The 18,054-nt window shown below is 44.3% G+C and overlaps 1 protein-coding gene across 3 annotated transcripts in view; it reads left to right on the top strand.

Annotated features, from left to right (window-relative positions):
* Positions 1 to 18,054, top strand: part of ppp3cb (protein phosphatase 3, catalytic subunit, beta isozyme) — a 36,622-nt gene that overhangs the window by 4,488 nt on the left and 14,080 nt on the right. For all 3 annotated transcript variants that reach the window (XM_047585294.1, XM_047585292.1, XM_047585293.1), the window contains exons 2-5: positions 9,563 to 9,763; positions 12,884 to 13,008; positions 14,855 to 14,966; positions 16,893 to 17,038. In XM_047585294.1, the coding sequence (XP_047441250.1) occupies positions 9,563 to 9,763; positions 12,884 to 13,008; positions 14,855 to 14,966; positions 16,893 to 17,038 (584 nt within the window). The remainder of the gene's footprint in view (positions 1 to 9,562; positions 9,764 to 12,883; positions 13,009 to 14,854; positions 14,967 to 16,892; positions 17,039 to 18,054) is intronic.

The raw sequence follows: 18,054 nt of genomic DNA, 5'->3' as shown, positions 1-18,054 counted from the left end.
GATGTTGTGCATGCTGAAGCTGAAGCTGGCTCACTTTCAGGGCTTACTGGGACACTTGCAGAGCTTAGAGCTCGGTGGCTGTGAAAAAGGTCTATTGTTATCTGAACTGGCGTGACCAGACAAGCCATGACAAACTTGATCATGGGGGGGGGAAAAGTATCAAGGATTATTTTCCTGGCTTCATACAAGGTTTTTCTCCATTTTGTGTCATTGTAAATTGAATAGCTTTTTAGCTTTATGTGACTAAAGATGGGTATCTTATTGGTATTTTTGTTATTTTTGGTAAGAGGTGATAGTGGTTGAAGAACCTGATTTATTATTCAGCGCGAAACTTAGGTCTCCATGTCTACGAACGCGCCAAAACATTAAAACATCTTTCAGTATATTTCAGTCTGCTAGGTGTTCCTCGTCGTGAACGTTTCTGCTTATCCAAGGTGTGACTGATGAACATTAATCACAACTTCTGTTCCATTTAGATGCTCCACTGTCCTGGTAATCGGCGTCGTTGTCTAGTGGTTCACCGAAATGTAATGGGGTCATCGTGATTGCAATTAGTTACACCTTTTCGCCCGTGACAAGCCAAACTGTACGACGTGAAAAGGCCCCGCGTGACCTAAATAATGACAGTAGAGTTAAATTAGAACCTTTTTAACAATGGGTCAATAAGCAGTTTACTGAATATCTGATAGATCTATCGATGCTAAGAGACTGTCTCCCACATGTTTGTCTTCATCGTTCATATTTCAGCTCATCCAGTTTGAACTGTCACTTTTGAGTTATTGCTTTACACTAGTAAGCATCACGTATGGATGTGAAGAGCCAAAATGGAGGCCAAAGTTACATAAATGTCATATATGTCATATGGTAAGTAAGGGACCAGAGGGCTAAATTGCTTGACAGTACAGTTCACAGCTAGATGGGCTCAAATGCATCCTCGCATGTTACTGCGTCTTTAAATAGCCAGCTAGCTCTTTAACAGCTCGGCGAAAAGGGTTTGTCTCCTTTTGTCTCGCGTTAGGAAATTGGTCCCTGTCAAGAGACGGTGCCCCAGAGTGCAAAGGTGACACTCTGTACGTCTTTTATGAGTTTTGACCTTTTCAGCAAATCGATAAATGCGCAAAGAGCGTTCACAAAAGTTGAGCGGAGCCGCATCCAACGTGCGCACATGCATGCATGCATTCATGCATACACAATCGCATACACACACACATCACCTCTGGGAAGGCTTGGGGCACACTGGGCATATTTCCTTTTAGTTTAACACGCTGTCCCATTCCCTCAGAGCCCCGTGTAAGCTGTGTGTGCATGTGAGTGTGTGTGTGTGTGTGTTGAGGTTTTGTGTTATTCTCGTGAGCCAGGGGTCCCACCTTGACAGGTTTCCGTGTGCCCTGTGGGGAGTGTGGCAGGGCAAGGGCTATTTTTAGAGGAGGTACTCCAGAAAAAGAGAGAGAATGAGAGAGTCGGGTAGAGAGAGAGAGAGGGATTGTCTAATGAGGACAGGCGGTTAGGGGATGGGCCGTTGTTTCTATTCGTGTTTGTGTGTGTGTGTGTGTGTGTGTGTGTGTGTGTATCTGTACACAGATGGTCCTTCATGTGTGTAGTGTGCATTAATTGAACGACTTCAAACGTATCTTTAGCTTCCCCCCCACCACTACCACCACCACTACCACCTTCAAAGACCCATGAATCCATGTTATCTGATCTGGGTCAAAGATTCAGGATAAACACGCACGCATGCAAACACACACACACACAATACGCGTGTGAACAGTCGCATCTTTCCTCTCTCACGCACCCCAATTTTTTGTGCTCTCATTCTTTCATCCCCCCGGTTTCTTCCTCCTTCATTTATTCATTTAGAGACAGGAGTGAACTGATCTCAGGAGATGTGTGCGTGTGTGTATGATCGCTTTCGATGAGGTCCTGGAGAGGGCAACGCATCTAACATTCAAGCGCGCACACACACACAGCGACATGCCATCAGTCCTGATCGATGGACGAGCATCAGACAGATACAGTCTGGGCTGCCACAGTGTTGCGCTGTGATGAGTTGATGCGTAGTCCGTACATCACACGTATAGACACGCTTCTTCTTCTTCTTCTTCTCTAATTACTGTGCGTGTGCCATTTTTTACCGTCTTTGTGTGGCGTTACCTGCTGAGAGCAAAAGGCAGTTTCCCTTTTCTCCCCAATGATCAGACACCGGTTTGACTGAGACACGCAGGTTGGCGTCGTTGTTTTATTACCTATTTAGTCGAATTCTGCAACATTCGGAGAAAAGGGGACAAATGAGGACAGATGGGTGACGTCTGCTGTCGTTACTGCAATCTGTCTGTTGTCGCTCGCTGTCACTTCCTGCATCCTGCACCAGCTCCTCTCACCGTGTTATTAAAACTGATGAAATATCCCCATAATTAACTTTAGCCATTAGGGATGATGCACACAATAACAATACGATTCCAATCAGATTCTGCTCCAGTTAGGCTATTAGGACAGCCCAAACAAATTTAGGAGATTTGGTTGAAAGCTATGTCATAGATTTTCTCTCTCACCCCTCCCCTCCTCTCTGTTCTGTGATGTGGAGATTTTTGGCTGAGCTGGCAGCTCTGGTGCCTAATAAATTCCACACCGGGGAGTTCAGACGTGGAGATGGGGCCAGAAGACAAGAAGAGTACAAAGTACTTTAGGAAGGAGAAGAAGGAGAATAAAAAGAAACGTTTTCACCTCTTCGCCTGCCTCACACCTCTCGGCCATTCTCATTTCACACGCGCGCTGTGCATCACGTGATCGGTGGGACAGTTCTGGATGAATAACGCGTTTCACTCCACTTGCCGCCGCTTCAGAAAGTGGAAATCGCTGCGTTCGTCATCTGCGCTCAGACAAAGGACGGCTCAGACTGTACTGACAGGGAGGAAGGTTCGGTTCCCTCCCAAGGTTGAAAGACTTGGCAGCTTTGCAAAGTGTTAAAATGCCTTAGAGCAGCGTTTGAGAGAAATACTACCAACCACCAACCACCACCACAAAGTGTGTGGCATCTATGGTCTGGGCTCACTGCGTGTCGAACTGACACCGTCATCCTCACACTGCTGATAGGCGACGGAGAACTCACTCTCACATTGTTTTATCGCTTTTAACCAGTGTTTCATTGATATATTTATAAGGACAGTTACATGTAATATTAATGTGCCAGCTGGATCGTTTTCAACAGCAGAGCTTTAACAAGATATTCTGCAGCCAAACATTTGCTTTAGCTGATAAAGAACATCCTAATTCATACTTTGTCACAGTGTAACATTTTAGCCATTAGCTATTAGTCAGGCTTTGTTAATATTTTCTGCATAAGGGCCATATTTTGTGCAGCATTTAGTGACGTCTACCGGTGAGGTTGCAGATTACGACCAACTGACATCTCCTCCCTCACCCTTTGCTTTCTTTGGCATTTCAACATTTAAAAACCAAAAAGGCAGCACTTCTTATCAGAATATGAGTCTGGTAACAAGCCATTTGGGTTTCATTATGGGGCATGTTTCAATCAATACCTCTGCACGTGATTGGATAGTCCTACATCCATCCAACAAATTCCAATTCCACAAAACTCATATTAAGATAATAGAAAATCCTTTATTTATCCCACAGTGGGTGGCAACAGTAGTTATACGTATGTGGTCTTCTGGGGGGCGGGCTTGGTTGTAGAGGGCCACGAGGGAAGGACTGAGGTCGCCGTAAAGCTCTTTCACACTGTCCCAGTGATGTTTTGGTGCCATGAAGGGGGTTGACATCAGTTTTCCATCAGGGATGACCGCTTTGCTTTCATCCTCTGACCACCCATCACCTCAACAACAGGCTCAAGAGGCCAGTCTAGGTGTAAGTTCCCAACGACCATAGACTGTAGAAAATATGGACTCCACCACCTCCCACTGGTCAAACTGATGCTAATATTCAGGGGATACAAGTGCCTAAATTTGCGAGTTTTATTAATATCGCACTCTGCACGATCCTCTGCCAGTTACCAAGAAATGCTGGATTGTACACAGCACTCAAATTTATTAATTTATTTTTCTCTACTCTCGCAGTCCTATGGGAGTGCTTCACAGAGCGGTTGTCAGTGTCAACTGTCAATCATTGTGATGTCACGTCACTTTTTTAGAGCTCAAATTACTAACTCAGCTAAAAATAACATTTGAACAAACGTCAGCGTGATATTTACTACCTAAGACGACAGAAACCATCGTTTTAGTCACAGCCACCAACATAGTGGAGGTGTGGTTTTTAGTGTAGCCACTAGGGGGAGCTCTACATGCTTTGGCTTCATTTTTGAGGAGATGTTGGGTTGTCACATTTTTTTTTTACAGTCTATGCTCCAAAGTGGAATTTGCCCAAAAAAATGTGTGGGACTTAAAGCTCTCCCCTGGTTGGTGAGGAGACCTATTTACATCCAGCGTTCTATTTGTAGAAACTTGACGGGCTCCGTGCAAGAGGACTTGCTCTCTCTGTAGATATAGTCTCATTCTAACAACAAAAACACAACAGTCATTGGGGACGTTGAAGGATGAATCCTTCTTAATGCTACATACTGGTCCCTTAACCAGCCCTTCACCACTCCCTGAAAATGTTCTATTACCATTTGCCACATAGTGCTGCCAATTGTACGTTTTAAAAGCTAATATCATCAACGTTCATAGCACTTTTTTAATTTTAGCACATATAAATATCCGCAGTAAGACATCGAAAGCTGTAATTAATCTCATCCTTTAAATCAGACCACAGGGACCGGGTTTTAATAGACAATATTCTCTGCTGCTTTTCGCAGATGAACTCTCCATACTATTTCCGACTGCATCGTGTTAGCACAGACACCGTGACATTTGCCTTTGGTCCACTTGACAAGTTGATCTATATCTGAATAATTGCACAGGATCATAACCTAGAACTGTCCCTGTTTTTATGCAAATGTGAAGCTAAAACAGCTAAGGCCTTGCGCAAAGGTGTTTGGTGCTTGTTTACCTCCGACGACACCTTTTACCCGAATAGTCACAAATTAGTTTTACGGCAGGACAGTGAGACCTAACACGGATCCAGAGTCATATCTCGTGACTTCAGTAGATCAACAGATGGCGTGGCCCCCACACATCTCAACATCATGGAGTCAGTTCATGGCATGAAGAGACAGAAGCAAGTCTACACTGTCTTTGTTCACAGAGCAGTGGCACGTTGGAACAAATTACCAGTGCTCACACTAAATATTGATTTGATTTAGGTTTACAATAGAGTTAAATATTCTGCGGCATCACATTTGAAAGCATCCTTCCCCTACTTTACGTTTGGCTTCACTCAAACAGGATGTTTTAATTCTGAAAGGTCTTCTGCACCTTTCGACCAGTAGCATTTGGCAAAGTGGTGTAAAGCGTCAGTGTGCTCATCAGGCTAGCGGGCTGTTATTCTAATGCTCTAATGCTTAAAATCAAGCCGAATGAAAGTGTTAAGAGCCATTTCTGTGACAGGAGGCGGGTACGTCATTCATACACCTACCTAGGTTTATTTCTGATAACTTGGTTTGAATTGTAGTTTTTCAGTTTCGTGCGAGAATGTGCTTTCATAAGTGTCGGAATTACTTTCATGCTCCTCCAATGAGCTAAGTCTAATTGGAGAAGCAGGAAGGTGAGCGCTAGGGAAATACCACCTGCTGGGGCTTTAAGTTGGTGTGAAAATATCTTAGTAGTAATGGCACAAATCCTTCCTTAAGACCAGGATAAGGCATCAGAAGACTATTTTCATTAATACTAATGGCAACACTGCATTGCTCACTGGCTTAATAATATCTTTGACTGCTGGTTCAGCATGCAGGTAACAATCACTAACTAATCAGACAGTTTTCAAGCTCGGTATAGAGTAGTTGACATTAGGTGTCATTGCAAAGAAATCCATCAACCCATGCTGCTTGATCTCTGGTCTCACATGACGACTGTTGCACCAGACTGCTTGAAATACTCTGCGCACTGACTTGTGCAATTTGTTCTGCACAAGCTGTAACACTGAGTCTTTTCTTGTCACCGCCACCAAATGGCACACAATGATCCTTTGTTAAGAACCACAACATCATTTTCTCATGCAGCCTTGTAAAAAATCATTTCTTCTTGGTGGTGGCAGACCCTTAATCGCACGCGCGTGTGTGTGTGTGTGTGTTTGTGTCTTTGTCAAGCAGGGTCACGGCACACGCAGTTCAGTCATTAAAATGAAGCTGGATTGAGGAAAAAAACAACAAAAAAAAAAAGGTTGACGGTGAAAAGCTCGATTGATACCAGTGAATTATTATAATGTGACTTAAGTGTGGCTGATTTTAACTCAACCCCAAGCAGAACCGGACAAGAAAACATTCTGTTTTTTTTTTTTGTGTGGCACAAGCTTTGTGTACTGTGTTTTTTTATTTGCACATGCTGGGCTTGCTCCAGATTGACTTTACAAAATTAATTAATCACAAACGGTTCCAAAGAAAGAAAATGCCTCGGTACAAAAGTTCAATTAGCACACTGTGACAATAAAATCATTCCAACTCCAAGTGAAGCCCGTGCAGTGTGTGTGTGTGTGTGTGTGTGTTTTAACTTTTATCCAAACTGAAAAGGAACGAGATAATTTGATGAATCAGATCACATGATGGGACCTACTGAACTCTAGTGATCCCTCATTTCCTCTAATGCCACTTTCTACTTGATCTGTTTGGTGTAGAGGAACAAAAAGTGAACAGATCTTCATGAAATTTGTTAAAATTTGGGAAGTCACCGTGTTGTTGCTACCTCTCTAAGTTTTCACGCCAAAGTAAAAACATTCCCGTCAGTTTTGATTGCGCCATATGTTCAGTGCTAAACTACAGAGGGTGAGCATTGTCCTCCGTAAACATCACATGTTGTCACAGTGAGGATTTTAACAACCTAATTTAGCTGCGCTTAAATACGGCCTGACACATATGCTAGCATAGCCTAAGATGCTAGTCTCCTTGTGTAATGAAACACATTTGCTTTATCCACTTCCTTTTCCGAATTAAATATAGACCCTTATAAGATGTATGCAAATACATGAACCCGACCAGATGGCCCGCGAACTGGTTAACACTCCGCTGAATTCAATTAACTGAATTCGTGCAAAGCACTGTATACATAATTTAAATGCATTTGTTCTGTCTTAACGTTTGGCTCCGGGATTACACATTCCGACGCACGCCGCGGAAAGCTTTTCGTTTTGATTTGCAGAAATCCCTGAAGGTTTTAGGAAGACAAAGCTCCGCCGACGTGTTTTTCATCAAGTTTCGCATCTGAATTGCCGCATTTCATTTAAGATGCGGCCTCTTAATCGTGATTTTCCAGCCTTTCGACGAGTTCGGTAGTATTCCCCCTGAACTGTGCACCGATCCAACGGTCGGCACCGAGCATCTCCTCTCTCTATTCTCCAAGTGCCAAGTATAGTTTTCCCAAGTATAGTTCCTTTCCCCAAAGCTCTGTGTCTCTGCTGCTCTCCACTCTCTCTCGTACCTGCCCTACTTTCACACTGCTCTCACAATTTACTAGTTTCCCTCTCCTTCACTCTCTTTGTGACTCTTTCACACGCATGCACTTGAGCCCCCCCCTTGTCTTACCTCAAAGCAGAAATATACATACACAGCCTGAGTTCATGTTTATGTGCTGGCTTCAAAAGAGCTCCCCCCTTTACCACTGGGCACGCTGCTTCTTCTTCTTTTTCTTTTTTTTTTTAATGGCATGCGTACGGTTTGTACCACAGGACAGTACAGCGCGGTGCAGAACAGTAGTACAGGACAGTATATTACAGTACTGCGAGGGAGAAGCTTTAGCCACATACTGGCTCGGGCGCCGTTGTTTCCCTTTATAAATAAATATGAAGTCACACAAATACCAACATGCATGAGTAATTCCTTTCCCGGCTTATGTTCTCTGACAGCCCCGGGGTGCGCAAACCTTTTAAAATATTAATCAGTCCTAACCCGTAATGCAAAACTGGTTTTAACATGTAGAACCGCTGTTCCACTCGATCGATGGAAAGCAGACCCTCGGCTTGGCAGCTGGAGGTGTCCTGGGATGTGTCAAGGTGCTCTTGTGCGTCGCGTTCAATCTTGAAACCTGTAAAAGTGTCACGGGGTGTGGTAGCAGCAGCACCTTATGGAGCCCCGAGGCGCCACTTGATGTGGTGTACGAATATGCATCCGGGTGTGTATTGGTGTGTGCCAGGACCAGTACTGAAATATGTGTGGGGGTTGTTTTGTAGTTTCAGGGACGCTGAGAAACGCCCGTGAGGTCAATCAAACACGCTTTGAATGCATGACGTGTGATGATGTATTGAAATTTTGGAGTAAACCTTTGTAATCACTCAGATTGCAGATTTTGATCATCATCAGATTTTCAGCAGCGACCGTGCAGCAACGTGGCTCCGCGTTTTTGTCGAGCTGCTTCCTCCATAAAAAGTAGATCGAATGTGAACGAACGGACACCAGCGCGGAAGCTTGTTGGAGAGGCTGTGGCCTGTTACAGCAACAGGGAGAGACGATTGAAAAAAAAAAAAAAAACACAGAAGGGACAAGAGGGGAGAGTGCAAAACAGAGACAAAGTGACAGAGAGTGAAAGTGTGTGTTGTGTGTGTGTGTGTGTTGAGAGAGAGAGAGAGCCAGGCCTAGTTTTTAGTGTGTGATCTAGGCCATTATCTGTGTTAGCACTGGTGGGGCTCCAACAGGCTCTGTGGATCCTGCATAACAATACCTTTTATGAGCTTGTGTGTGTGTGTGTGTGTGTGTGTGTACCACCGCTCATACACACTTGTGCGCTCATGCGTGTCAACGCCGCTGTGCCATACATGATGTACGCATGCGCCCCTGCACCTCTGCCTTTTGTTTCCTTCCGCCGAGTTTGTGCCTTTAGTTTGTTAGGGCCACTTGTGCGCGAGTGTGTGTGTGTCGAGCGCGTCGTCGCATGTGTTCATGCGGCTCCTCACGTGCAGCTGTGCACTCTTGCTGTATCACCCTCGTCGTCAGTCAACCCCCACCACCCCCCACCCCCACCCACCACCCACCAACCCCCCTCTCCAGCAGCGCCCTGGGGCCCTTCATTATGTAAGAAAGACATTACTGCAGAACAGAGGCAAAGAGGCAGAGAGACATTACTGCAGAACAGAGGCAGGCAGGCTTGATAACTGTGGCAGCCCCGGCTTCAATACAACCCGCCTCGGCCTCCATAACACACACACACAAACACACACACAAGCACATGCACACACTGTGCTGAGAGTCTGCAGCGGTGGTACGATCAGGATAATGGTGAAGATTCTTATAATTGTGGGCAAGCTCGTTGAAGAATACAGGAAGTATCGATAAAACACATTGTCCGTCATAATAAACATTCCTCTTTCTTTCTTTCTTTCTCCTCACATCCCCATTCAACTCATCACACATCCATTCACCTTCTCCTCCCCATTGTCAATCTCCTCTGTCGTCGTCCTCCTCCCTCCATCATTGATTCTCCTTCTCCTCACTTCTTTGTCCACCCCCCCACCCTCACCCCTGCAGCGGTCCCCTTCCCCCTGGCCCACCGGCTGACCATGAAGGAGGTGTTCGACGCGGAGGGCCGGCCTCGGGTGGACCTGCTCAAAGCTCACCTCACCAAGGAGGGCCGGCTCGAGGAGGCCGTGGCCCTGCGCATCATCGATGAGGGCGCCGCCATCCTGCGCCAGGAGCGCACCATGTTGGACATCGAGGCGCCAGTCACGGGTACGGAGCGATGACTGTGGTTTGATGAGGACGAACAGGTGGATGATAAATAGCATTAACTTCGAAGTCAAGAATTATAGCAGAAGACTGATGTCACTCTGGTGTCTGTGTGAAAAATGTCAAATGTTGCCTGATTTGTTAAATGTTTTTTGTTTGTTTTTTATGTAGAATTGTGTGACTCAAACCTCATTTAATCTTACAGCCTGTAACTACCGGTGTCACCAGCTAAACCAGGACAGAAATGTTTGAGATTGTCGCTTTAAAGGCTGGAACTAGCACACTAATCAGCGTCATGTTTGTTTAGTCGCTACAGAAACTGCAGAGTAAAACATCTTTCTCTCTCTCTGGTTTATGCCCGGCGTCCTCAATTGCTGCTTCTTAACTTCTCCTTGTCCTGGAAATAGACTTGTACAGCACGGCCGTAAAACTTCGGTTCAATCCAATTCCGTTTTATTTATATAGTGTCAATAACAGTCAAATATGTGCTCTTCTGGGAAGAGCCCAGACCTTGAAACCTTCAGAGCAAAGACTTAACGATGGAGGCGGCAGAGAAACAGGAGGAAACGTTGAGATAAATTCATATGTGCTAAAGCTTAGAGTTCATGCACCAATCAGGCATAACATTATGACCACTGACAGGAGAAGTAAATAACATTGACCGTCTTGTGACAATTCAGTGGGAAACTTTTGGACGTGGCATTAATTTGTGTAGATGTTACTTCCCTATTATCTGATGAACCTTTATGGAGGTACAAGGGAGACCTACACAATATCAGGAGGGTGGTCATAATGTTATGCCTGATCAGTGCATACATGATACAAAAAGATTACGTGACAACTAGAGGTGATAAATGTGGGAGAGAGTAGAATGAATACAGCCGAATGTAAAAGAACGAGATATGTTAGTTTTGCTAGTTTTGCAGGTCTGCTGTGTATGCTAAGCTAAGCTAAGCTAAGCTAGCTAGCTGCTGGTTCTACCTTCATGTTTACCTTATAGATATAATAGTGATATCAGTCTTTTTTTTTAAAAAATAATAAAATAAAATAAGAAAGAGCGTTGTGTTACTTTAAATTTGTGCATGAATGACAGAAAAAAAGGATCCAGGATCAGGGAAACGAGAGCCGTGGAGCAAACGGCAGAAAGATCAGTAATTATGCGTTCATCAGAATCCATTCATCGATTCATTAATCTGCCATATGTATCTGCCACCGTTCTAATATGAACTGTTGTTCGGTCGCACTTCGCTGCGAGAACCAATTCGCGGTTACGCACCTCACAATGGCAGCCGCTGGTTTTGTAATGCGTGCGTGTATTCCCCTGCCAGGGAAACGTATGAACTGAGGAGAATGTCAGGGGGAGGAGGAGGAGGAGGAGGAGGAGGAGGAGTGGGAGATCGAGATCGATGGAGAACAAAATGGAAAACAAATTTCTGAGACAATGAGACGGAAGACAGACAAGCAGGCGGGCAGACTCAGACGCTCGCAACCTTTCTGACTCCTGCTCGGTTGGTGCACCTATGCATCCGTTAGCGTGTGTGTGTGTGTGCGTGCTTGTCTGCGTTTATGCAAATGCGAGCGGTGAGATAATTCTGTGTGGGCCGCCGTGCCCACGCAGTGTGGGAACATCGCTCAGCTTTCACAGGTACAGATCCCCGGGGACGAGGGCCGACAGACAGGCAGATGGAGAGACAGTCGATCATAAGCAGCTTAGTGCAGAGGTTCTCGAACCCGTTCGTTCCCAGCGAGCGGCATATTGATACTTCCACAGAAACACACACCAGAGAGAATTTGTGGTCAGCTCATGAATTTCTGAGATAAAATGTTTAGCAAAAAAAAAAAAAAGTGTTGATTTAAGTGGAGAGAGGAGATATTGAGAGACATTTTAACTCCTTGATGGCGGCTCTGAGACAACCCAGCAAACAGGCGGGCAGTCGGGTGGCTAAAAATTTGAGCTGACAGGCTTTTAGGATGTCACACGAAGGCTTCGGCGAGAATCCCAGGACAGGTCTGAGAAGGCAGACAGGTACAGTTCAATTTCACTCATGCTATTTTGCATTCCCAATTCCCAGGTCAAATTAAAGCGAACGCCTCTGAGTAGGCACAAAAAACAGACATTAAACGTGGCGAGCAGATGGAGGGACAGACAGACAGACAGACAGACGTATCCGGCCAGACAGATGCAAAACGGCCATCGCGAAAAAATGGCTGCAGAGGGGAACTATGACATCAACTCAAAGTGAAAGGAGAGGCCAGGCAGATGGTGAGGGAGGCGGATGGTAAGATGTACGCTGGCAGATCGCACCGACAAACAGTCCTGAAGTCTTTCAAAAAAAAAAAATTGTGAGGCGTTTCGTTCAGCAGCCTGATACTCCTGACTACTTGGAACAAATACGTGGAAAGATTGTGGTCACCGCAGCCAAGAGTATGAAAAGTGTGTGTGCGTGTAATCAGTCAGTAGGAGGATCCGCCATGAAAACCACAAAAATCTGATCGCCCTGGACTCACAGAACTAAGTTAGATTCATATGAAGATGGAGAACAAAGTCTGCATAAGCAGTGCAGAAACTGGCGCTTTTAGATGAAAGCTACAGGATTTATAGTATTAATTTATGTTCTACATGCTTTAAGTCCAGAAAATGTTAAAAAATTACAATTTCCATTTTGCAAATTGTGCTAAAACTAACAGTCAAAGACTAATTAAAACTCCAAAATCAGGATATTTGATAAGATTTTTCTTGATAATAAATTGTACTGTGGGTTTTTCTTTTGCTGGCAGGTATTTAATAGTATTTAAACAGGATTCTCAAAGCGTGCGTATACTTTCGTCTGTCTTCCAGAGACCTCAACATGTTTGAAGTAGATTCATAAAGGGTTTTTTTTTTTCAGAACACCTGTTTTATTTATTTATTTATTTATTTTTTGTTTTTTCATCACCACTGCATGAGTGATGTTTCTAGATCAGCAGACAGGACAGATATACCTCTGCAGATGCAAATCAGGGCCATATGGAGCCAGTGAAGCAAAAGATGGCCTCGCATTTGTTAACTTGAACACGTGGGAGCCCGGAAAGCGCGCGCGCCCTCTTGACGCGTTGTAACATCCCTGCGTGCTGTTTCCACAGTGTGTGGAGACATCCACGGCCAGTTCTTCGACCTGATGAAGCTGTTTGAAGTGGGAGGCTCTCCTGCCAACACACGCTACCTCTTCCTAGGGGACTACGTGGACAGGGGCTATTTCAGCATCGAGGTGAGGATGGACCGTTGCCTCGGACTCATTTTTATGGATGCATTCGGTCAAACAAAGCAAAGAAAGTGTGGTGTATACGCCCTCGAGAGTCTTACACGTTTTTCCTGGGGCAAGTTTTGAATCACTACTGAGGTATACAGTTAACAACACTGTGCTGCATTTAATGCATCGTAAATGTAGTGTAGATTAGTACTGACATTGTGTTGACAATGTACATACGCTGAGGCAATGCAATTTAAAATTCACGGAGCCCTTGTCATTAAAATCAGCTTCCATTCACCATACAGATTTAGTAGCTTTCCAATAGGGAATGATTCAAGGTTCACCACCACCTGTTTAATATGCTGCTTACTGAAATATGTATGGAACCTGAGTGGGTACTACCCAGAGGCCTTTCTGGACATTTGACTCTTAAAAAAAAAAAAAAAAAAAAACACTGACGTGAGTGCAATAGACGTATTACTTCATGTGGCAGAAATGCGCCACAGATCAGCGGCGTGACTCGAATCCGTAATAAACACGGGCACGTGAATGTCTTGGCTTGTCGAGTCGCCGCGGCATATGGGACATGTCACTGACACGGAGAGAGTTTGGAGCAGAGGGAGCGATATTTAGGCCACCTTCCCCAACACATTTCAAGGGCACGTAAGCAGAGGGGGTGGGGGGGATTTAATGCAGCCCAGGGATGATACTGGGTGAAGGTGAACGTCCCCGCGGCCGTTTGTAGGTTTAACATGTTGGTAAGGTGACAGCCACAGCTGCTTTCAGCCCGTTTTTTTTTTCTCCCCCTGTTAACTCAATCAACGCGCTCTGATGTGGGGGATGTCAAAATCCTGTTTGCATCTATCTTTAGAGCGGCGTATGGATCAGCTCACTTCCCGCTCAGTCAGGGAAGGAATTCCTTAATATTGAAGTGAACTGAAAACGAAATAACTGCTGGAAAGCAAAGTGTATTTTGTGTTAGAGCTGGGCGGTATGACCAAAAATGTATGTCACAGTATTTTTTTTTTTTTCATGCATAATCACAACATTCTCTACTAGTTGAGAGAGAAATAATGCACTAAATTTACTAAAGATGGACTATTTTTCTGTGATGATGAGTAAATATTGTAGTAAAACAGGTTTGCATGGCCCCGTGTTAGCACTGTCTGCTGATGTGGAAATCCAGGGTCATGAAAAAAAGAATTAAATGTGAAATGAAGAAACAAGGACAATTACAGTTTAATTTATTTTGACATATTTATTAAAATTAAAATGCTATGTCTGAAATGTCAATAGCAGCTCGACCAGCTACCGTAATAACTGTAGTCTGCGCGCAACATTTTTTCCCCCTCATTCATAAAAAGCTAAAATTTGGGACATAGTTGGGGACGGCTTTAGCCGCGGGGGACAGGTCATCCAAAACGGGGACTGTCCCCAGAAATCAGGGACGTCTGGTCACCCTAAAAACAAACAAATAAGCACGGCACCTTCCATCTTCACCACACCACTATGCGTATTTTGAAGCGCTACATTGAAAATGGTCCGGTCTGAAACGGTGACTCGCGGCAAACTGTTCCAAACACTGTTTAATCAAATACACCAATATGCTTGTATATTAAAAAAATCATATCATAACGAAAAAAATATTCGATGTGAACCAGTATACCGCCCAGCCCTATTTTGTGTGTAGCCTCCTTTAGAAGTACTTAGCTTAGCTTAGCACACAAATAGCTTCTTATAGTTTATAAATGTACGCCATACCCTGATATTAACCTGCCTTTTTTTTGTTGTTGTTGTTTTATTGGAAAGTTGTAATCGCTGAGCTCTAATCATTCCCTCTTTCTCTGATGTGGTGAACATTTAGTGCGTGTTGTACCTGTGGTCACTGAAAATCCTCTACCCAAAGACGCTCTTTCTTCTGCGGGGAAACCATGAATGTAGACATCTGACAGAATATTTCACCTTCAAACAAGAATGTGAGTTTTCTTCTTTGTTTTTGTTTGTTTGTTGTTTTTTTAAACCTCCCTCTCCTTTCTTTCTTGTCAAGTCATTCACAAATTCATCACGAAATGTAGCAACAACACTCAATTGCCATGTACTGACGTGCAACTACATACATGAACAAGAAGCCCAAGTATTATCCAGTACGTGGGCAAGAAAAAATATATGATCTGACAGTAATTTTTATTCAAAGTAGCCCCGCTCGCCTGCTTCGGCTGTCGCCCTGCAAAATGTAGCTGGCTAATGAACCGCTCCATGGCCTTGGAAGTAATGCCGCCTTAGCATCGTGGGTTAAATGCTAGTTATCCTGACGTGCCGATTTTAAAGAATGCCTCCCTGTCCGTCCCTCACACGTTTGACTTGCTAAAACAATTACACCCTCTTCCATCCCTTCACATCACAGCGTTTCAGCCACTTAGCCGTGGATTTTCTGCTGGATCTCCTCTCTTCTTTTTCTGTACCCTGGCAAGTTGTAGCCCTCCTTCCTGTTCCTGCTCTGCCATCCTTTTTATTTTCTTCCTCCCTTCATCTTCAATCCCGTCCTCCCTCCCCCCCCTTCGTCTCTCTTTGACTCCTCCGCGCGCTGAGTTTCGGCGTCCTGTCCGAGAGTGGGTGATTAGCAGCAAATTAATTTGGCCCTTAATGATTGGCTCAGGGACTTGCTCCTCCGTGTCTGATTGGCCAAGGGACGAGGAAGCTAATTTCCCCTGGTGCTCGTGGCGAATAGTGGTCGCCCTCAATTACCATCTGCTGTGCGAACGTGTATCTGTGTGTGTGTGTGTGTCAACGTCAAGCGTGTACCGGAGCATGTAGTGTGACAGCATACGTGCAAGTGTCTTCATAAATGTTTGATTGTGTGTGTGTGTGTGTGTGTGTGGAGGGAGCTGACAACTGGTGGACTGGCAATAATGAGCTCTTGCTCTACACAAGGCAGATGGAGAGGTTGACAAACACACTGCTCGCTGTCACACACACACATAGAAATGCTGGCTACTGTACGCTGGTACTCCTCAATACCTCCTTTGATTCGTGTGCGTGTCGCTTTCATGTCCTCTCCCGTCTCCTTCCTTCCCTCCTCCGTCGTCTCCTTCCTCCCCCCACTTCTCCTGTCTCCTCCCATCACTCTCTCTCCTTCTCTCTTTAAGAAATTATCATTCGTTTTTCTTTTTCCTCTCTCTCCTCCTCCTCCTCCTCCTCCCCCCCTGCTGGCTCTTGTCTAAAATCCAACCTCCTCTCATCTTCTTCTTCTTTTTCTGTCTCTCCTTCCGATCTCCTTTCGGCTATTTTAATCCTGTGATATTGTTTTGTGTCAGATGTATTGTGATTCGCCCGTGTGTGAACTTTAAAAGCTGCTGCGTGCCGGATGCAGTTATTGATACGGCTGCCAAATCAAAGCGGGCGTTTGATTGAGTAAAATCGCGGCTTCTTCGCGCTCATATTTGGGTCAGATTTCGTTCACTGGAAACTGGAGGAACTGGATACTTTGCATATATATAAATATATATATATACATATACGTCGCCTGCAATCACACAACACGCCCTGTAATATGGGGGCTATTGTGGAGAAATCGAGAGAAGCAGGTCACATGGTGCACAAATTAGCACCTTCACACTCAACGTGAACTAAATGACGTTTTCAGTGGAGTCTGTTTGAAGCTCCCAGATGCCTGAGCTCTTCAGATGTGTCCGAGCCAAAGGCCGCCCGTCTGTTTGTTCTCTGCATTCCTTGTTGCCGTGTGTGTTTGTGTGCGATACGCCGCGCTGCCAGTGACAGGGACTGACTGTACATTTGCAAAAGGCAAAACAAGTCAAGTTGTTTCAAGTCTTGAAATTTATTTTTCTCCCCCCTCCCTCCCTCCCTCCCTCCCTCCCTCCTCCTGCTCCTTTTAAACCCCCCAGGTAAGATCAAGTACTCAGAACAGGTGTACGACTCCTGCATGGAGGCGTTTGATTGCCTGCCCCTGGCAGCCCTGATGAACCAGCAGTTCCTGTGTGTGCATGGGGGGCTTTCACCGGAGATCCACACGCTGGACGACATCAAGAAGGTACGACACACACACACACACACACATGTGCAGCGCATGCAGCCCCATTAAGAAAAAATGCAGCGTCTTCTGTGCATATTTGTGAATTGATTCTTCCACTTCTCACACTAAATAAAAATATTATGCAATAAATGTGTATAAAATATAGCTTTTTAAATTACAATCAGAGAGTATTAGGCTATAAAGGAGCTCATTCTCCGACACTTATCTAGGTCCGCTCCTACAGTGAATGCTACAGGACTTCATTCATACCCTGTCTAGCTGTACAACAACTCACCTTTCTGTAACAAACAACTCATCTTCTATAAGAAGAGCCTATCCCGCAACAATTAGTGTTAATGCAATTTATCACGCCTTATTTATCCTACAGTATATATTTACTTCTGTCTCTATATCTTGTACATGTGTACATATGCAAATATTGTCAATTTACTCCTTATTTTATTTTATTTATTTTATTTTTACTGGTGTTTTTCATGTGCAACTGCGTTTGCTGCGACCGAGCAAGTTCCCTTATGGATGAATGACGTGTGTCTAAAGTCTAAAAACCAAGCATCACACTCGGGTTTGACAGTTTTAGATGACTGAAATTATATCTGTGTGAAACCGTATCGAGCCGTAGTTAAAATCTAGTCACAGTAGAGAAAATAAATCTAAATTATAATTAGCTGAGGAAACGGTAACGATCAGCTTTTTGTAACATTTAACTTTCGCTGACATGTGGTGGTACAAAGATACTTCTGTATCACATATTAAATTTAATAAGTCAATTTAATCGTCACTTTTTTGATTCAGATAGTTAGATTTAGTTATGGACTAAATATGATGATTGACCTGTTGATTTTGGAAGTAACCCCAAATTAATATGTGATTTTAAGTTTCAGGGCTTTTGCATTTCTGATTACCAAAAGGTCTTTTTTAAATCTTTGAGTGGGCAAAATAATGAGCCTAAAGCCTAAAGCAAAACTTGGATAGTTTATACCATCCAATGCAACAGCGCATGGTTGCGAGCGGCC

Source organism: Mugil cephalus, chromosome 5, assembly GCF_022458985.1.
Source record: "Mugil cephalus isolate CIBA_MC_2020 chromosome 5, CIBA_Mcephalus_1.1, whole genome shotgun sequence".
Taxonomy (NCBI): Eukaryota; Metazoa; Chordata; class Actinopteri; order Mugiliformes; family Mugilidae; genus Mugil; species Mugil cephalus.
Note: the sequence above shows the minus strand (reverse complement) of the source record. Positions and strands in the feature narration are given on the sequence as shown.